At 44.0% G+C, this 22,073-nt stretch overlaps 1 protein-coding gene across 2 annotated transcripts in view; it reads right to left on the bottom strand.

Moving 5' to 3' along the window:
• Positions 1–20,831, bottom strand: part of CAV1 (caveolin 1) — a 29,152-nt gene extending 8,321 nt beyond the window's left edge. Inside the window, exons 1-2 of one of the 2 annotated variants that reach the window (XM_084621121.1) lie at positions 20,597–20,831; positions 19,161–19,325 (exon numbers count right to left, since the gene is read on the bottom strand). In XM_084621121.1, the coding sequence (XP_084477247.1) occupies positions 19,161–19,325; positions 20,597–20,626 (195 nt within the window). In that variant the 5' untranslated portion in view covers positions 20,627–20,831. Of the gene's footprint in view, positions 1–19,160; positions 19,326–19,953; positions 20,178–20,596 lie in introns of those variants that run through there. The other variant, XM_084621122.1, reaches the window with a different exon arrangement.
• Positions 20,832–22,073: the final 1,242 nt, after the last annotated feature.

Genomic DNA, 22,073 nt, shown 5'->3' with positions numbered 1-22,073 from the left:
GGTGTATTTATATATAATTCATTACAATGGTGAAATATTTATTTTAAAAATATGACTCCAAAGCAATCTCGTTGCTTTTCAGGCTGAAAAGTCGAGTGAATGTTCTCTCTAGGCCTGAGTCTCGGTAACTGCTCATCTTACAACACTAGCCTAACTGTACAGACTTCTGTGGAGTGACTCCTGAGGAGAGGAGAATCAGGCCATATTTCTTTTCTTGGCAGACATTCCTTTTCCAAGTGTAAGAGATGAAGATGATGTCACGGAATCATGGTACTTGCTATGCCACGGTGGTACAGCTCAAGTCACACACAAATGTCCTAAAAGTACAGAGGAACCGTTATGTGTGTGAGAGGCTAAACAATTATTAGTTCATGCCACCAACAATCAGGGAGGGATTACTGTTCTAGACTAACTTTAACAAACGTGGGAACTTTTATATCAATTTTAGATTATATTGCACAATACTGAATACACCATCTCATATGAATTGCAGTCAATGTCCCATTGCCACATCTTCCCTTTTCACTTTTCTACTGGCCACAAGTCCCAAGCTGCTCCACAGTGATTAAGTAGTGATGTTAACCTGACTCCTGAGAGTGAAAAGACCAATGAGCAGCATGGCAAATTAGGAGACTTTCAGTCATGTACAGTATTCATAAATGTAGCGATCAGTCTGTTCATGGCGCAAACACAGTGAAATTACATAAGTGATTAGAAGGTCTCAGCTAAGACTGGAGCTTTAGTGTGTTAAGTGCTGTACAATCACATAGGATGAGACAGTTCTTGCAGGTTATGGTCTAAATAGACAAGACAGGCAAAGTGTAGGAGAAAGGAAGTATTATTATTAAGGGAGCACAGCTGGACTCCACCAATTCTCAGCTGCTATGTGTTCATTTAGGAGTTATGCCAGCTGGCATAAGATAAAGCAGCCCCAAGGGTGCTCTACCTCACAGTGCAGCCAGCACAGATCAGCCCAAAGGATCAGGGAGTGGATCATAACTAAGGCTACATTTCAGTCATGGGTATTTTTAATACAAGTCATGGACAGATCACGGGCAATAAAAAAAAAATCACAGCCTGTGACCTGTCCAGGACTTTTACTGTATACCCCTGACTAAAACTTGGGGGGTGGAGGGGCGGCTCAGGGGAGCGGCCCTGGGGGCACTGTGGGTGCTAGGTCGGGGACAGCCTGGGGGGTGCCACGGGTAGTTGGGGAGGGGAGGAGCATGGCCCAGGGTGGGGGGGGGTGTTGTGGGTGCTGGGTTCTGCAGCTCCCGTTGGCTGGCAACCGTGGCCAATGGGAACTGCAGGGGCAGTGCCTGCGGGCGGAGCCAGCACTTGGAGCTAGGAGCTGAGGGAGGGGAGTTCCTGTTGCCCTTCTGGGGAGCCTCCCTGCCCCAGGTAAGCACCGCCCGGCACCCCAATCCCCAGCCCTGAGCCCGCCCCCCCACACCCAAACACCTGCTGTGGGCGGGGTAGGGGGAGCGCAGGGAGCCTGAGACAGCCCCAGCAAAAGCTGGTGCGCCTGGCCTGGGGGCTGCCCGAGCTGCTCAGGTGGTCATGGAAAGTCTCAAAATCTGTGACCTGACTGCCAAGACTAACACGGAGCCTTAGTCATAACAATCACCCTGATGCCTCCTCTGAGGAGCAGATTCTGCCCCTAGCATAGGGATCAACCCTGTACAAGCAGAATATGCACTACGCAACCTATGCATTTTGTTATCCTCATGTCAAGGTTCCTCCCCCACTCTGAACTCTAGGGTACAGATGTGGGGACCTGCATGAAAAACCTCCTAAGCTTATCTTTACCAGCTTAGGTCAAAACTTCCCCAAGGTAACAAATATTACCCCCGTTATCCTTGGAATGGCCGCTACCACCACCAAACTAATACTGGTTACTGGGGAAGAGCTGTTTGGACGCGTCCTTCCCCCCAAAATACTTCCCAAAACCTTGCACCCCACTTCCTGGACAAGGTTTGGTAAAAAGCCTCACCAATTTGCATAGGTGACTACAGACCCAGACCCTTGGATCTTAAGAACAATGAACAATCCTCCCAACACTTGCACCCCCCCTTTCCTGGGAAATGTTGGATAAAAAGCCTCACCAATTTGCCTAGGTGACTACAGACCCAGACCCTTGGATCTTAAGAACAATGAACAATCCTCCCAACACTTGCACTCCCCCTTTCCTGGGAAATGTTGGATAAAAAGCCTCACCAATTTGCATAGGTGACCACAGACCCAAACCCTTGGATCTGAGAACAATGAAAAAGCATTCAGTGTTTTACAAGAAGACTTTTAATAAAAAATAGAAGTAAATAGAAATAAAGAAATCCCCCCTGTAAAATCAGGATGGTATATATCTTACAGGGTAATTAGATTCAAAAACATAGAGAACCCCTCTAGGCAAAACCTTAAGTTACAAAAAAGATACACAGACAGAAATAGTTATTCTATTCAGCACAATTCTTTTCTCAGCCATTTAAAGAAATCATAATCTAACACATACCTAGCTAGATTACTTACTAAAAGTTCTAAGACTCCATTCCTGTTCTGTCCCCGGCCAAGACGACTACAGACAGACACACAAACCCTTTGTTTCTCTCCCTCCTCCCAGCTTTTGAAAGTATCTTGTCTCCTCATTGGTCATTTTGGTCAGGTGCCAGCGAGGTTACCTTTAGCTTCTTAACCCTTTACAGGTGAGAGGAGCTTTCCCCTGGCCAGGAGGGATTTCAAAGGGGTTTACCCTTCCCTTTATATTTATGACACCTCATTTCTAGGTTCTATTGTCATTTCCATTGTTCTGACTACATCACTCTTCCTGCCTCTCCCACAGCATGTTCATGTCTCTTAGCTTTCCCCTCTGGTTATCAGTTCAGTAACACTCTGCGATGCTGAGTGTCATCAGACTGATAACAAGAGCCAAAGTGAACCAAGCCGTGTAAAAATAGGAGTGAAGTGGCCAGAAATATGGAAATTAGGGCAGAGAGATACAGCAAAGGTTCCCATTAGCTTTTAGTGGGGAAACTCACTGGCTCATGAGGATAAGATAAACTTTACTTGGGTTCCACTTTTGTCAAATATACCAAACGAAGGTTAGCCTGTAAAGACCTTGTTGCAGCTCCACGCAGTCAGGCACAGATTTAGGCAGAGGCCTCCCTCACTGCAGTACATGTACACCAGGGAACTAGTTATTCTGCAGCCTCTAGGGTGTATTGTGACATGGCCATGACACGTCTGCAATGCTAATGAAAATACAGGCATGTTAAATTATGGACACAAGGTAAGGAAATGGGCTTTGACCAATTAAAGGATGCTAATAACTCAAAATAACCTTCTGTTTAGGCCAAAGATTTTTAAACATTACCAACTTCTGTTCTATGTCTACAATACATTTCCTGACCTCAGCGGTTCTTTGTTTCCTACTATTCAGTTTGGTAAAGCTAGTTGTTGCATTGCTTGTAGCTTTTGTTAGGTTTTGCTATGAAAAATACTGCAGTTTCATTTGCCCTGGAGGTGTTTTTTAAACTAGTTTATCAGTGAGTTAAGTCCGTTTGAACAGAGATTTATTTGCAAGGAGGCAAATGATATGAAGAACTTGTCTACTCTTTCAAGGTTTGTTTAAAGAAAACCTCTATTAATTACAGTGTCTGAGATAAGAGTTATTGTTCCGAAGGAGCAGCCTGCTCAACGAAGAAATGTGCACTCTTTATATGAGAAAAGAGAGATGGGTGCAAGAGTGAGTTATATATCAAAAGCTGTGGAGTTGTGGGGTGTTTCCTACAAATTCCAATCCCAAACCTCCAGCTATCATTGCTGCCCCTTTTGAAAGTTTGTTCTTTGAGACATCACCTATTGCAAAGCAAACTTTACCATGTTGTGTTGCCTGGGAAGATAACGAAGGATACCTAAAGGCCACATTTTCCCAGAGGTTTCAATCCAGCCAACATTTCTGCAGGTATGATGATGCATGCCCAAAAAAACACTGCCATGTTTTTGGAGCACTACTGCGTGTGGTCACAAACGATCCAATTTACATACACCACTGATGCTCAGTTTCAGCGTGAACTAGCAAGGTGCTGAGCGCCACGATGAAGTGCTAAAAGCCCTCAGTTTCCACTGAAGTCAGTGGGAGGGTGTTCAGCTCCTTATGGAAGCACTCAGCCCCTTTCAGAATTGAACCCTTAAGCCCCAGATCTAACAAAGCACTTAAGTATGTGCTTCACTTCAAGCACATGAATGGGCCCACTGAAATCATGGGCTTAAATGCTCTCCTGGGCTGCGGGGCCTGATCAAAAGCCAGGTGCTTAATGAGCAATGTACATGCATGAATATATTTCTATATAGCCATAAAAAGGGGTTATTTATATTTTTAAAACATGTCTAATGTGAAATGTTGAGGCTGATTTTAATGCCAGCACTGTGCTGTTTTACGGCAAATTTTTCCTCACATTAAATAAAACCCAATATTTTTGCTAGATTATATCGTGTCCTTACAAGACTAGTAACAAGCATATAGCAGGAAGCAGATAAGATCTTTCCCTATTGTGCTCAGCTTATCATTTAAATTTTTCCATTTACTCAACTTCCTTTAAAAACAATTCAGTTCAAGCAAAGATGCCTATAGTCTCAAAATGACCATAGCCGCACTGTATTATGAGTCACATCTGGGAGAGGAGAGAAGCTCCAGGACAGATACAATTCTTCCAGAGGTGGTTAAGACTGGTGAATATGTTATTAAATAATGGGAGGCCCAGAGGATTTTGTTCTTAGCTATTTATGCTTCCACTTACTTTTTGGATATTGAAAATGTGCAGTTACAAAATCTGGAGAACATTGTTGGGTGGTTGGAACTAGGTAAAAGTTATGCAAGAAGTGCCCAATAGTTGCAGATAAAATGCATCCAAACTTTTAAATGCTTCTCTGACTCAAACATTCCCACTTCCTTTGCAAAATACATGCTTCCACACACAGAACCAACTGTCTTCCTGACAGTCCTTCTGATGTATCATAGGAACCGAGAAGTTGGAAAAGCACATTAGGTCATCCCCGCAGAATGTGCGGAGAGGAGAAGACTAGGAGAGGGATATGGGGTTGATTTGGGGTTGAAGCAGAGGGAGTAGGGTTATGTGTCATTGAGCTGCTCCTTTCCTCTTTTGCCTGGGCTCCTAGCAACCATGTGATTTTACTGATTTTGATTTTATAATAAACTAGAGCACTGACATTACGTAGCACTTCAGAGCTTCAAAGCCTTTATGAAAAGGAAACAGGCATGGTGAGCTGCTGTCCATCTTACAAGAAACTCCAACAGATATTTCACTCCTTGACCTGTAATACACCCCCCTGCCCTGGGTTGCACTTGCCTGGGTGGGGGCGGGGGAGGAACTGTGGATTTTCTTCACTTGTTTTCCATTTTAAACAAAAACTCTCTCTCAGACCAGAACCGAGGACGGAGGCAGCACCATCTGGCAAACAAACATATTCACCTGCATTTCTGGGATGTTTATATTTTGTCCCTGAAAACGCACAGCATGCTCATGCCCAGGTGTCCTGCTTCCCACTAATAACCCTTTTAAATACTGGCCATTTGGTGAAATCTGGTACCTGACAAAGGCAAAATTCTTACTATTCAAAAGTATAGATCCTCATGGTTTGACAAAGATGTTTAGAGATTAGGAATCTCTAGCAGTATCCAGAGATGGTATAATTTTGATCAGAAACAGGGAAATCACCTTGACTTGTAATCTGGTGGAAGAAATGTATCAAGAGTCTCTTCCAGCACATGAGACAAAGAGGTAACTTGCCTTTGACCACACAACCAATGAATACAAAAGTCAAGATTAGACTTTGGCTTCCAGCCCTGAAATCAGTCCATCAGAGCACACTTCCTTCATAGAAGCCCGCCAGGTCCCCCAGGGATGACACTTTTTTAGCACCAAAAAAAAAAAAAAAACAAAAACAAAAAACAAAAAACACACTAGGACCACAAATAGTCAGAAAAAAGAAACACTAGGACCACAAATAATCAGAACCTTGGTTTTATATAGAACTGGCTCAATGCTGCAAATAAATAAATAAAAATATCCCACAAATATGTGCTCAAACTTTTAAGTGAGTTTGCTTTGATTGTGTTTCCTCCCCTTTTTGTGTTCACTTGAACTACAATATTCTAGTAAATTCGTTTCCTGGCAAGAATATTCATGGAAATAACGAATCTTTGGCGAGTACTTGAAAATATTAACAGAAAGCAAATGCTGAATTCATAAATAAGAATCCTGATTATAAGGCTGACACTCCTCCAATCAGCAAAGAGAAATATTGCAAGTGTTCAATCAAAACTAACCAATATGGTTCAAATATTCAGTTCTGAATATCAAATCATTCCAATGGGCTGCTTGTAAACAATCCACAGATACATTCAGTAAATAATTTTGAATAATGAATAATTCTGAGAAAATCATGATTTGCTTGTGCGCATTTCAGATAAATTATTTGCTTTTCATTCACCCAGCTCCAGTTTTATGTCCTGCCAAGAAGACAGCGTCTGGTTCCCTGACACTATGTGGGGTTATTGATTCAGTACCAACCAAGGCCTGCATACATTTCTTAGCACATGCTTAACTTGATCAGTTGAGCGGTCCCACTGAAGTCACTGTAACTACTTGTGAGAGCAAAGTTATGCATGTGAATGCAGAGACAATTCCACCTGCTTTTACCAACATAATTTCTTGCAACAACTAGGCATTCTTTAGAGGGCCTTTATCCAAGTTCTCACCTGGTCTGCCTCAATATAGCTTGAGAGATTTGATGAACTATCCATCCAAGGAGTCATCTGAATCTATCTGAAGTACTGCTATATGTCCTGTGCAGGTGGTGTATTCCTACCAGCCAATTCCCGAGGAAAATTACTTTGATGTTGCCAAAGTAAATTTGTCATAGAGGAAACAAAGTTGCTGTTTCCCTCCCTGGAAACTGGTGTTCTGAAAGCTAGGTTAGGTCACTACATTTTCCCCATACTGAAACTTTTCTCAACTACGTTTAACTTTTTTGTATCACTTTGTTTCACAAGCCACAATTTGATACATCTGATTCAACCACCTACACCAGGGATATCTGAAAATGTTTCCTACTCAGAAAAAATATAGTTTCGAGGTAAAATTCAGGCAACTCTGAAGTCAAGGAGAAATCTGCCATTGATATCAGGATTTCACCCTAGGATTTCTTTATGAGAAATAAAGATTTTGGTAAACAGATTTTTAAAAGACTCCACCACTCTTTAAAACAAAATGTCTTCTTTTTTGGGCCCTGATGCTGTTAATATTTCCATTAGCTATAACGGCCTTTGGATCAGGTTCTAGCTCACATGTTTGTGCTCCAGTACCACTTTATACTGTGCCGCTAGCCTCTCTCTCATTCACCTAAACCTCCCCACTTACAAACACAAGCTCCTTAATAACAAAGATTTTATTAAACAAATTTAATGCGAATTTGTGTAGAAGCACCAACACGTCACTGGGATGAGAAGTATAATTTCCCAACACCCAGTTTCCACTGGGTAGGCACACTACATCAACTGAAATAAACACTTTCCCTTTGATTGCCATAATGATATGTAACAATTTTCTCTCTCTTCTTCCCCTCACGTGCCTCCCGCCCACCCCGTTTTTTACCTGCCATGCCTAGAACTGAAGGTAGCATTAATACAAGGTGCATAAAGCTGTTTAAAGTCTAATTAACTTTTCTGAGCCTTTTCAAAATATTTGTCTCTGCATGTCCTCTGTTAGAATTTTTAAATGCCTTAAATTACAGATCCTCAAGTAACAGTGTTAAAACTATTTAATTTTAAATATTGCTATAATTTCTATAGATGACACTGTGAGTCTAGGGCCTTGCTCCTGCAATGAAGTCTGCACAGGAACAGAGATCTGTCTGTGTGGAACTCATAAAAGGATTGGGAGCAGAGAAATGGGGCCGATAGGAAATAGTAACTGTGTGTAGTGTGCAAATGGAGTGTGCTTCTTGTTATTTTTTGGGAGTGACGGCAGGGATTTTGAAGGCGCCTGTGGGAAGTAGGTGTCCAAACCCCACTGATGCTCCCTTGTGCTAATAAAGTTTGTGGATGACACGAAGCTGGGAGGTATTGCCACTACAGAGAAGGACCGGGATATCATACAGGAAGATCTGGATGACCTTGTAAACTGGAGTAATAGTAATAGGATGAAATTTAATAGTGAAAAGTGCAAGGTCCTGCATTTAGGGATTAATAACAAGAATTTTTGTTATAAGCTGGGGACGCATCAGTTGGAAGTAACAGAGAAGGAGAAGGAACTCGGAGTATTGGTTGATCACAGGATGACTATGAGCCGCCAATGCGATATTGGCGTGAAAAAAGCTAATGCGGTCTTGGGATGCATCAGGCGAGGTATTTCCAGTGGAGATAAGGAGGTGTTAGTACCGTTATACAAGGCACTGGTGAAACCTCACCTTGAATACTGTGTGCAGTTCTGGTCTCCCATGTTTAAGAAGGATGAATTCAAACTGGAACAGGTACGGAGAAGGACTACTAGAATGATCCGAGGAATGGAAAACCTGTTTTATGAAAGGAGACTCAAAGAGCTTGGCTTGTTTACCCTAACCAAAAGAAGGCTGAGGGGAGATATGATTGCTCTCTATAAATATATCAGAGGGATATATACCAGAGAGGGAGAGGAATTATTTGAGTTCAGTACCAATGTGGGCACAAGAACAAATGGTTATAAACTGGCCATCAGGAAGTTTAGTCTTGAAATTAGATGAAGGTTTCTAACTATCAGAGGAGTGAAATACTGGAACAGCCTTCCCAGGGGAGTAGTGGGGAAAAAAACATATCTGGCTTCAAGACTAAGCTTGATAAGTTTATGGAGGGGATGGTATGATGGGATAGCCTAATTTTGGCAATTAATTGATCTTTGACTATTAGCAATAAATATGCCCAATGGCCTGTGATGGGATGTTAGATGGGGTGGGATCTGAGTTACTACAGAGAATTCTTTCCTGGGTGTCTGGCTGGTGAGTCTTGCCCAGATGCTCAGGGTTTAGCTGATCACCATATTTGGGGTCAGGAAGGGATTTTCCTCCAGGGCAGATTGGAAGAGGCCCTCGGGGTTTTTCGCCTTCCTCTGCAGCGTGGGGCACGGATCACTTGCTGGAAGATTCTCTGCACCTTGAAGTCTTTAAACCATGATTTGAGGACTTCAGTAAGTCAGACATAGGTTAGGGGTTTATTACAGAAGTGGGTGGGTGAGATTCTGTGGCCTGCGTTGTGCAGGAGGTCAGACTAGATGATCATAATGGCCCCTTCTGACTTTAAAGTCTATGAGTCTTTTGAAAATCCCAGTTTATACTGAGCACAGCAGCAGTCTGAATAGGGAATGTGATGCTTTCACCTTAAGCTGTGATGGTATCTTCTCGCTTACTATTTGAGAAGCTGAATTTATCAGTTCCCACTTGTCTAAAAACATAGCATGTGTGCCAGATAAGCATAAGACTACAGACCAAACTCATCCCACATACAATTCCCCTGAAGTCAGAGAGTTACACTGTGGATGAAATTGCCTATAATAAGGGCTACCATTTAAAGTTATTAAGAGGCTGGCCATTGGAGGGTACAGAGAAATACTGAGATTAATTTAATTGACAGGTTTCAGAGTAGCAGCCGTGTTAGTCTGTATCCGCAAAAAGACAAGGAGGACTTGTGGCACCTTAGAGACTAACCAATTTAATGAGCTGTAGCTCACGAAAGCTTATGCTCAAATAAATTTGTTAGTCTCCAAGGTGCCACAAGTACTCCTTTTCTTTTTAATTGACATGGATTTTCTCTTCAGTTAGCAGGTGCCCCTAGTTCTATAGCTTCATCCAAGCCAGTTTAGTATGATGTATTGCTTCTTATTGCTTGAAAAGTGTCAAAGTGTAAAATACTCTTTTTGGACCTAATGTGCAGCGCTCTCTATTGCATACTCCTTACATGTTCATGTCACAGAACTCCCAGTTTTGTTAATGAAGAATTGTGAGATAAAGAGTTCAACACTATGCATCATACAGGAAATTCTGCCCCAAAATGACATTTACCCACTGATAATTCTAACTTGTCAAAGTCTTTTTAAAGTTTGTGTGTTACATGCAATCTGTCAAATTATGTTGGCTATAACATTTGCCTTCTGTGAAGCACCTGGTATAATTTGGGGCAGTGTAAAAATGATAATACAATAAGCATCAGTACTGAATAGTTAATTATGTCACCATAGCAAACAAATAAACATTATGAATCATATTCATTGGTGTTAAACAAGAAGCCAATGCATAAGGGTTTAATTATGGTGAGAGCTTAAATATAAACAAAATATTTTAAAAAGAGGCTTTGATCAGAATAAATACAATTACTGGTTAACCACTGCAATCCCTATGAATGATTAATCTTCCGAGACCTGCAAAAGAGTACCCAATACTTCCTTGCCTTCCATGTAAAGTATGACTGATGCTTTGAAAGAGCTGTGCTCTGCCTCAATTCCCTATCTACATTACTCCAGTTCCAAACCAGTGTACCCTGATATAACACTGGAGTATTGCAATGGTGAATCAATCCCCTAACCCCTGAATCCAGAGCTGGAAGAGTTATTTGAACAAGGCCACCAGAGTGTATGGGTAGGCAAAGTTTGTCCAAACTTCTGGGACTATGTACAATTAAGGAGCCAAATAAACACTTGCAAGTTAATATTTGACATTAAGAAACTATCGGCACTGTGCAGAAACAAAGGAAAGGGACTGTTTATTAAATCTCATCCATTCCTGGTGGAAGAAAAGTTCTGGCTGAGCTCTGGATTTTCTCTTATTTCATCTAGTTCGACCCCTGGATTCTATTCCTGGCTCTGCCACTGACTCTGGACAAGCCACAATCTTTCTGTGCCTTAGCACTTCCATCTGTAAAACATGGATGACAAACCTGACTTTCCTCACAGAAGGTTTGTGAACTAAGCTATTCCTTCATTCATTAGATGGAAAATGCTCTGTCTGGCTAGACATCTATCTCTGTATTTATGCTGCACTCCACACACAGGTGTCTGACTGCCTAGGTGCAAAGTATTAGATGAGGTGATTAATTTGAGTTAATATTGCCTTTGGCACTGACTTTCTCTTTTTAGCCATTGATGGGAGTCATAAATGTTTTTAAGTAGGCTTGGAAGGATTAGATTTTTATCTGTAAATGTGGGTAAAATGTCAATTTCACCGCATACACACAAACCGATGAAAAATATTTTCATTGATAATAACGGAAATGTACAGATAGGCAAAGTAAGAAAAATGCTGAGCTAGAACTTAGTAGAGTTTGATTTAAGGATATTTACTCTGTATATTTTGACGTGATGTTGACAATTTCTATTTTAATGGTTATAAAGCTTTAACTTTTAAAAATCAATGTCTGTGGTCATTAAATGATTATTGTCTGACCCATCCTGTTGTCTGATACCCCTCCCTGCATAATTTCCCACAACCATGAAATTTTAAATAAATAAAAATAGAAAAAATGCTTACAAATAAACAGTGATATTATCTATCAAAATTATATTAAAAAAATCAAATTCTGCTAAGTCTTGTTTTAAGATACATGAAGGGGGCGTGCCAAGCCAGCATGGCTCATTGGACAGACTGAATAGTAGTGCCCTCCCTAATACCAGTGTAAATGGTGTATGTGATGTTTGTTCACATCTGATCAAAGTTTCTGGAATATGTTTGATCCTGTAGTGAGCTGAACTGCATCAAGCTGAATAAACTGTTGTAGTGGAAGGACTGAATACTTAATTGTACTTGAGCAACAATGATAAAAGCTTTTGCAAATTAAACTAGGTGCAAAAGCTCCTTGTTGTTTCATAGAATCTCAGGGTTGGAAAGGACCTCATCTAGTGCAACCCCCTGCTCAAAGCAGGACCAACCCCAAATTTTTGCCCCAGATCCCTAAATGGCCCCCCTCAAGGATTGAACTCACAACCCTGGGTTTAATAGGCCAAAGCTCAAACCACTGAGCTATCCCTCCCCTGAATTTGTAGCTGTAGTTTGTATCTGTAGTAAATCAGAAGATGTCTGCCAAAAGAAGGGTCTCTCAAGCAGTAAGTAGTTGGTGGTCATTGCTTTTTAAAAACAAAATAAGAACCAAATTGTGGATGGCCTTGCATGGGTTTTCCAGAGGGTGCAATGGACATTTCCTATCCAACACACCCTTGAAGGAGACAGTCATTATCTGGCTGGCTATGCTCATGACCAAGGAGTGGGAACCAAATACTGTAGCTGTATCATCACTGGTAGTCCCTACTGGTGCTGAGGCGGCACGGCTGAGTGGGCTGGGAGGCTGGACATAGCCCACCCAGCTTGGGTAAGAAACAAGGAATTGCTGGAGGAGGATAGGCTACATATTTTTTAAGGTGCAAAGAAACCTGCTCCTCGCTGTGCTTTTCCCAGAACCAGTGAAGTTGTTATGCCTTATGCAGGCAGAATGTCTTCCTCCACCACTGCGGGAGCACTCAAAGTGTTCCCCAGGCCACACTACAGAGGGTTTCAGGACCATAATTTGGCCCTACGATGGAAAAAAAATCAAAGTGTGTTGTGGGGCACAATTTTAGGAAGTGCAGAGAGTGATAAAGTCCTCATGAAGAAAGCACCCCCTCCTCCTCAGCCAGCCACAGGTGAATATTGGCTCCCTTGGGGAATGATAAAAGGCAGATGAGAACAATAAGGGGTTTGTGATAAACGTCATTGTTGTGATAAAGACACTAACGGTTGTGTCGCCTCTCACAGAGGTGAAGAACGTGGCATAGAAAGTGCAGAGTACAGCTCAGAGTCAATTGTGGTATATGAGCTATATAGCTGTAAGGCTGTTCTATGTACTACAGAATGGCCCTAGGATCTCGCAGGTGCAAAGGCAGTACACCTGCTGCTAGAACCCATTACTACCTTCCAGCTGGCTGGCCAATTCCACTGTCGGGTAGATGGAGCCATTACCCCATCTTCTAGCTCGCTCCCCCTCATCCCAGAGGAAAAAGAGAGGGAGCATTCTCTGTCCTCCTGCTGAGTGCTAGTACTACAAATTTGCCTGGACTTATGTGGGTCTCACAAGGGAGTTGAGGTTACACTCTACCCCTCCTTCCTATACCTCTACCCCAAATGATTTCTGACTGGAGAAATTAATGTAGGCCTTAACCCTCAGAAAGTGCCTTCTTGTAGATGTAAAGTCTGGCTTCGACTGAAAATGACCTAGATTCTGATAAGCAGAGAATCTTTACATACTCATGAGATTCCAGCATGTCTTCATACCTCTCTCTTTATATCAAAATGTTGCACCAACACTCACTTTTAAATTCATTATGCAAATTGAGCTAAGTTTTTAAAAGAAAGCATAAACAAAGACAAGCCAAATTCTGTTCTCCTCCATGTATGCGACTCCATTGACTTCAGTGGGGTTGCACACATGTAACTAAGCGTTTTACCCCATTTTTTTCTAAGTGGATGAAAAACATCCTCTCAGGAAAATTGTAACTTTAGAATAAATTGTAACAGATCTGCATGATGAAAGAAGAACTTAATATAGATACTACTGAAGGCCTACATTTTGAAAAGAACCAGTTTTTGGTGCCTCAATTTTGGTGTCCAACCTGAGACATGAAGGCATGTTCGTCTGAGACATTGAGAACCCACAACTTCAAATAGGAGGTGCAGGTGCTCAGCACTCATAAATTAGACCCAGCAGGTCTCAAGTTGGGTACCCAGGGGCTGGACACAAAATTAGTGGTCATTTTTGGTAATGTAGACCGTACAGCAAATAAAACAGGAAAATATGGCACTCAGTGGCAAGCAAACACAATTACTTTTATTTTGTCCCTCTTTACAAACTTATATGGCCTCCATCACCAGAGTATCTGAGTGCATAAGAAAAATAAAATTGCAGAGGTGCTGCTGTTTTATTTATAAAGGACTGTTACGTCAAAGACTAACACGAGACAACAATGTTCAATTTGGAGCTGAGTAAAAAGTTTGGAACAAAAATATATTTGATAAATGTAGCAGATATTTTCTGCTCATGAAATGTCCCCAAATGTTGCAGTTTTCTTAGATTTATTTGTTCTTTAAAAATATTTTATTAATTTTTGGCAATTTTTTTCACTCCATAGACATCAAACAGCTGCGTGTGAGTATACACACTAGTTGAGCTCTGTTGGTTAGTGGGGATTGGACAGTCCTTAAAGGCCCTTCTAGCCTTAAAGTCTATGAGTCTATGAAATAAGACATGTGGTATTGTTTCTCTTCCCTGATTGGGCAAGTGTGGAAGCACACCAGTACTTCTGCATGTCAGTTTTCAAATTCAATTTGGAAAATACTCATGCATGGAACTATGAAATTCATGTCCCATGAACATTCATGCCAATAACATTTGATCACATGAATGTTCACTGCAAGCTGACATGAGAGCTGAGCCCGTGGCTGAAGCTAATTCATTGACAACACTGAGAATACCCCTGGAAAAGTTTTGCCGTATTCACCCTGTGGTAGTTCAGTCCAAACAGCCCAACACATGGTACTGCTTAAAGCAAGTTGTTTTTCTCTCACACAGCCTCATGAATACACAATGTTGTACACACATGAAGAGATTTGAGCATATCAATTAATTTAGAACCTCATCCTGCACCATGTTGCCCAGTCAGGGGCACTTGGCATCTTGTAGAATGCGGCCTTACGTGAGCATGAGGAAATGCCAGATGTTGAAAGATTCTTTCTCCCCCCACTCCCACCCCACAGTCAGAGATTGGACAGGGGTAAAACTAACTATTGAAGGTACTTATAAGGGGGACATCACTGTACGATCTGAAGCTCAAATCTGAGGCATTTCAATGCCTCCTCTGCTCCTCCAGCTGTTTTGCTTGGTGTTGGGTGTGCTTTGAAAATGCCTACCGGATCTGGCCCACAGGTGAGATAGGCAGGGCATAAGCCAATCTTCATCTAGCTTGAGGGTCATCTGGGGCCCAGGCATCTAGAGTGAGGTGTTGTGCATATGCCCAGCAGCAGAAACTTGGGTAACCTGGGGACTTTTACAGTGAAAATGTCGATGTCAGGAGATTTTAGGAGTCTTCAGGGTTAGGTGGCAGCTCAGTAAGGCTTTTGAGGATCTCACTTGTGCCTAAATTTTCGACTTGGTGCCTACTGTGGCTTTAAAGTATTTATCTTTGGCATATACCTGTGAGATAAGGAAGCACTATTATTATCTATTAGAAGGGGAACTGAGGCCCAGAAAGACTAAATGACTTGCCAAGGAGCAAGCACTGTGGCAGGATAGGGAATTGACCCTACAATTTCTAAGGCCTGGCCTGGCCTACCCCAACCACTACACCATCCTTCCTCCCACGTAGAATCCCACATCATGCTGCCTTTTCACCTTAACAGAGAGGGCCTTAGGTACTGGGAGTTGTAATATACACCCCAATGCTAAAATAAATGGGGCCATTTAGTCAGCTTTTCAGGAATTAGTGTGGCACTTAGCTTCCATTTCACAGACCTTTTAAAGTCACATTGTGACTGAAGCTTAGGTCACCAATATCTTTAGCTTTAGAGTCAAGCTCCTCCAGTCCCCCAGTGTCAGTACAGATCAGGAGCAGGTGTAAGCCCTTTTCTTGATTCCTACCTAGCTGACATCACCTTACTTTACTGCTGTGCTCCATATAGCTTATTTATCTGGTGCAGAGGACACTGTGCAAATGCAGTGAACTGTGTGGCTCAGCGTGATGTACATCAGGGGAACGCATCCCCTGCTTCTCACAATCTCGGGTTATTTTTAAAACTTGTTATGAGATTTTTTTGAATGCAGGCAGCACTGAGGCCTTTTAAAGAGCTGCTTACAGAGCAGATTCCTTGTTCTCTGTCTAATCATTTACTTTTCATGGTTGATTTACTTGCCCCCATGTTACCGTCTGACTCTCATAGCATAGTGGCAAGAAATGCATGGATGCCGAGTAAAAGGCTGAAAGTTCTGAATCTGGTGAAACACAAATATTTTAAACAAAGTAGAAATAGGGCTGAATCACTACTCTGACTCCATACACCCCTGAACTTGTACTATTTGTTTATTACTTGTATTGTAATATTACTTGTATGGTAGCACCTAAAAACCCCAGCTGAGACTGGGGCCCTATTGTGCTAGGTACTGTACAAACACATTCTCTGCCCTGAACAACTTACTGTCTAAGTAGATGAGATGGACAAATGGCAGGGGGGAATAGAAGCAAAATTGCCTGCTCAAGGAACACAGCCAGCTAGTGGTTGAGACAGGAGCAGAACCCAGATTACCTGACACCCAGTCAAGTCCTGTCCACTAGACTACACTGCCTTTCCAGAAGCTCTCAGAAAGCTCTGATATGGATCATAAACTGGATATGAACTTTATGTTTGCCACTTAAAGAGCTGAACTTAAAAGCAGTAGCCAAAGAACCCGGAAATTTGGATCTAAAGTTTGCAAATTGGAAGTATCTGTGAAATAAAGTATAAACAGCAAAAGAAATGATTGACTATCTGGTAACTAGGCGGGAAAATGTTGTTTTTCCAATTGCCCTACGAATTTTGCAAATGTTGCTGTTAGTAAAAAAACAAAAGTTGGATACCCTGTGTAGCGTGAAAGCTTGTCTCTCTTACCAACAGAAGTTGGTCCAATAAAAGATATTACCTCACCCACCCTATCTCTCTAAGCTTTACTGAAAGTGGGGATCTGAACACTGTCTTGATATGATACTGACATTCCCTGTCACTCACTCACTGGGATGGGCATACCTTGGAAGCAATATGAGTTTTCTGACTGGTTGGTTGGTGGGGATTTTTAGAGTGTTTGCAAGTGGCACATTTGTGGATAAGAGGGATCCAGATTGTTTCAGAGAGAGATCAAAGGTTTGGGTTTTTTTTAAATTCCTATAGTTCTTACTTTTTAACTTTCTTTTGGGTCACTGGGAGTAACAAACAACCATCTGCAGGACTTGTCCCTGTGGACAGGTGGAAGGGATGTGCTTTGTAAATTTCAGTTTGCTTTAAGACAGCTATGTTTTTCCCCCCATCTGCGATCTGCTTCTTTTCCCAGTAGGATCTTTCTTTCTCTGTTTAGTTCTGTTCTGTGGCTATCCAGATTCCAGCCTGCCTGGGGGCTATGACTCATACTCAGAAGTTTTAGTTGCAATGGGGACTTCTACTACCACTGCTGCAGCATACAGTGAGTGTAACACCAACTGTCCCAGGTCACTAGTGGGCAGGATCGAACCTGGGACCTCTGGAGCTAAATGCATGAGCCTCTGCTACAATAAGCTAAAAGCCATTTGGCCCTTAGCTGACACGGTAGAGTAGACGCATTAATTTTTCTGTCTAAGTGGGCTGGGTGCCACTAGATGGGATAGAACACCACACCCAGAAGATATGTGGGTTACATGAGCACTAGCATGCTCCTCTCTGAACTCTCACATAGCTCTCCCCCTACATCTCCTCTTCCACAACCAAAAGGAAAACAAAATTCTCGATTTATAAATACAAGTTGTTGGTTTGTAAATTGAGATTTGCACCATTCTGTATCTTTTTGTAGACCATTTTTCAGTGTGTACAGAATTTAACTTCTTTTGTTTCTAGATTGTAAAGCCAAAGTCATGGAAATAGCTCTATGAGCATTCCATCTGCCTGCAAAAACTTTTAGGGCTTGATCCAGCAAGGCAGAGAGCCTCTGCTGTGATGACTGCCTTCAAATCTTGTTGCAGTCAATGAGATTTAAGACTGCTCTGTACCTTTCTGGATTAGGACCTAGAGGTCTAAATCATTTCACCAACCTGCCTTAAAAATCAACAAAAGTGAAATTGTTCTGATACAAAGAGAATGAAACGTTTCCCTGAAAGTACCTGAATAGACAGGCTTTGCCTCCCATCCTAGAGGCAGGATGGACTAGGATTGCACTAAGTGACTGCTGGATCTGAAACAGGTTAGCATTGAGTGCATATCTGATGTTTCCGCAGATTCCAACAAATTTGAAGGACATTGTCCTTGGCCTTCACATGTGTAGTATAAAATTCCTCTGCTAATGAGGGATCAACTCCAGGGTTTCTCTGACCCAGATGGGCCCAGGCAACAATGTCCATTGACCCAGATTTGCTGAAATGATCAAAATTGGAATTAAAAATCTGACCAGAGATCTAGTCACAGTGAGTTTTTGCTTGTTTATTGCCTGCTTTTATCATTTCACTATTGGCGGGGAAAAAATAACCAGGGGCTATGGTTTTGCAAACATTTGGCTTAGGAAAAGTGAGCTGTGTGCATCTGGATCAGGAAAAAGCTGTTCCACAGGAAAGTAGTTGAGAGAAATCACGGTCAATATCCTTAACAGTGTAATCTGAGTTCCACCTGATTTTTGCTTTTTTTTTTTTTTTTTTTTTGGCCATTCCTTTATAAGGCATTTATAGGAATCATTGCTGGCCAGTAAAATCTCCCTTCCTGGGTTAAATATGGTAATGTTCGTTCCATGTCTCACCCCACCAACAAGCATTTGCAGCCAGCGGGACTGCAACAGAAGGACAGTTCGCACAGTTATAGCTGCATTTTGTTCAGCTTGCACTACTGGCGTGAAAGCTCCAGTAGCTGGTTGGTTACCGGTTAGAGATGCCCAGAAAACACGTTTCAGAGGAGCAGGCTGTGCGGACGCTGCCGAATCCCCCGTTTCCCCTGCGCTCCCGCAACAGCTTCCATGGGTCTGGAACACGTAGCGCAGGTTCATTCACTTAGCGGGTGTGTGTCCCCCCGGCCCCCCCATTCTGTTGCGGTCCCACGGGTCTCCAGCTTCCCAGCTAGTCACCATTAATGTATTGACTCACAGGAGGCTATTTAAGCCGATGCAGTAGAGTGCCTCCCCCCCTTTTAAATAGTTTGCCGGGACAGCAGGTGGTGGAGGGAAGCAATGAACTGTCTCAAATGTTGTCAGCTCCGTCCCTGGCACCTCTGCAAACACCGTGCCGCCGGCACTTGGAGCTGCTGTCGGGAAAAAAAAAATCCCCCCATAACAACAAAACGGCTCCAGCTTCTCTGCCCCCCCCCCGGATCTCCCGCGTCTCCTGGCTTTTAATCCTTACCTTGACCACGTCGTCGTTGAGCCCGTGGGGGTCCCGGTTGACCAGGTCGATCTCCTTGGTGTGCACGTCGTGCATCGCCTTCTCGTTCAGCTCCTCGGCCATGCTCTTGTTGTGGGGTTTGTAGATGTTCCCGTGCTCCCGGGCGGGCGCGGCGTACAGGAGCCCCTGGGCACGGGACGGGAGCGGGGCAGAGATGAGGCGCTGCCCGGGGCTGGGCGCTGGCGGGGAGCGTCACCAGCTCATCCAGCGGCTGGGCTGCGGCGCGCGCGGAGCCGGGGACCCTTCAGCGCCGAGCCTGCCCCCCGGCTGGCTTTTTAACCGGATAAAAGCAGCCCACACCACACCCCTCGCGCGCGCCGTCCCGGGCAGCGCACCGACTCCCGCCGCCAGGGGTCCCCGGCGCCCAGCCCGCCCCGCCGCGCCCTCGCCCCCGAGGAGAATGTGCCCAGCCCCGCTGAATCCGCGCCCGCTCCGTGCCCCAGCCACCGCCGCCCAGTGCCGGGCTGCCCCCCGCTGCCCCCCACCCACCCCATCCCGGCAGCGCCAGATCTCCGAGCTGGGCCATGTCCAGGCCCCGGGGCTTGTCTCAGTCCCTACCCCCCTCCCCGGCGCCCCCCCCCCAGGGGATCTCAGGTCTGTCCCCCTGTCTCAGGCCGATCTCCAGCCTCCTCATTTCAGCCATCCTTCTCCAGCCTCGGGCTGTAGCGTGCCCGGCCCCGATCTCTGCGCCGGGTCCCTCACTTGGCTCCCATCTCCAGCCCAGCCAGCTGCGGCTCCGAGTCCCTGATCTCACCCCTCAGCCCCCACATGCCGTCAGCCCAGAGCCCCCGGCACGGGGCGCCCTGGGCCCTTGTCAGATGCTCCTCCCCGGGGCTGCCGAGGAGAGTCGCTGCCGGGGCAGAGCAGACCCCCTTCCCGACGGGGCTGCAGCGGGCCGAACAGCCCGCTCAGGTGGGGCTGGCGGTGCCTTTTGCTCGTTGTGCAACATGCCACCAGTGCTGGCTGCAAACACCCTGCGGCTTCATGAACAGCCCGCGAAATAAACTGTCGGCGCTTCCCCTGACCCGGTCGCTTTGCGGAGCGACGCGGTTCCCTACAGAGATGTGTTTACAAATCCAAGCTAAAGAGCCGGACGCAGGGAAAGCGGTCGGCTCTGGATGGGGAGAGGAACTTTCCCAAAGGTGCCAAATAATAGATCGAATTTCCTTGGAGAGCCAGCAACATGGACAAACAACCCCCCTTATCTCTAAGCATCCCTCCCCATCTCCTTTGCTGGAAGGGGTCACGGTCAAGAGCAAGATCAGTAAAGTGCCAAGAATGCCCAGAGAAGCCAAGCCAGCGATAGCTGAAGCAGGTACTTGGAGCCAGGAAGAAGCAGGAACGAGAAGTACCTGACCTGAAACTGACTTTTGAAAGGATCCCAAGGCAAATCCTACCTCTGAGTCTACGTATTGGCTACCAGACATGCTGTCCTGGGCTTGATGGAGAGTCGGACTGCGGTGTCACTGCGCTATAATTTAGACGCGCTGAGAAAGGAAGATCCTGTATTGTAAAAAGCAAGCGAGGGGGAGGTAGCTATAAGTGAGACAGCTGGCCGCCGGCCAGAGGTTGTTCTGCTTGCTTTTGGCTGGGATGACAGCAATGGTGGGTCTAGGCACATCCCCAAAGCTCTGGGAGCAGCAGGGGGTGGAAAGGGGAAACAATAATCCTGCAACTGGACTTTCCCAACTTTGTTCTGCCTGTGCAGATTTTGAAACCTTGGGGTGGGGGGGGGGGGAGAGGTTGCCTTGCCAACCACTCCACACAGCGATCCAAGGGAGGCTGCTGCTTGCTCCGAAAAGGAAAATCGATGTATTCACTTTGCAGCACGTCGGCATGTTGCGAGGGCGGTGGTGCTGGAAAGGCACCAAATTTTAGCCCTCGGATGACAAGCTCTTCGGAGCTGTCTCTGTGTTCTCTGGTCGCAGTCAGAAGCCTCCAGTTTCCTTCATAAATCCTCTTGCAGAGCACCAGATAGCGTGTACGAAAGCGGTGGCATTGATGTTTCAGAGCGGAAAGCAATGAGAGTAGTTGTATTTCACATCCCTACCAAAGTGAGGAGTTTGTATTTTTCTTTGACAATAGCTTACATGTAAGAACAACTGTGGCAAATGGGGTTCCTTTTGGGGAGGGAGGGAGATTGCAAGAGGGAGATTGTCCCAGTGATTCATTTCACAGCTATGCAAATATTTAACAAGTCCGCGCTTTTACCGGTTTTTTTTTTTTTCTGGGAGGAGAATGATCCATGCCAACATGTTGTAGCATGTTTGCCATGCATATTATCTTCCGGGATTTTTAAAGACGAGGTATTGAGGTAAACGCTGCAATGTTTTCAGCATGGGGTTTCTTTATCATCTAAACCCCAGGCTAACTCAGAGGGATTCGGTTTTATTAATAATAAATAAGAACAATGCTTAGCACTCTATGGGTCCGAAGTGCCTTTGCTTACGGTTACAAAGGCACTGCACTGCTAGGAACTAATTCGTTGTTTTGCTATATAAGATTTTGCCGTGTTGGAAAGATCAGTTATTTCCTGGAGGCCCTTGTTAAACGTTTGCAGAGATAATCTGACCTTTTCAAAACATGTCCCTTAGCAGAGTATTGCACCAAGAAAACTAGATGTAAACTTTGGTCTAATGCAGTAAAATAGCCCATAAAGTTCATCACCTAAAAATGAAAATAGAGTTCAAACATATTATCCTGATGTTCCTAAGTGGGAGAGGGGTCATCAGTTAAAATGGTAAATTATCCCTCCTTTCACCCCCCTTTTTTTTCAAGTGCTCAGAACTTTATCAAACAAATTCCCTTCAGGGCGAATATTTTCCATGCTTCACATTGGCTCTCATTTCAAATAGGATCTTGTTAATTGTTTTT

The sequence above is a fragment of the Lepidochelys olivacea genome, assembly GCF_965140295.1.
Source record: "Lepidochelys olivacea isolate rLepOli2 genome assembly, chromosome: 1".
Classification (NCBI taxonomy): domain Eukaryota; kingdom Metazoa; phylum Chordata; order Testudines; family Cheloniidae; genus Lepidochelys; species Lepidochelys olivacea.
Note: the sequence above shows the minus strand (reverse complement) of the source record. Positions and strands in the feature narration are given on the sequence as shown.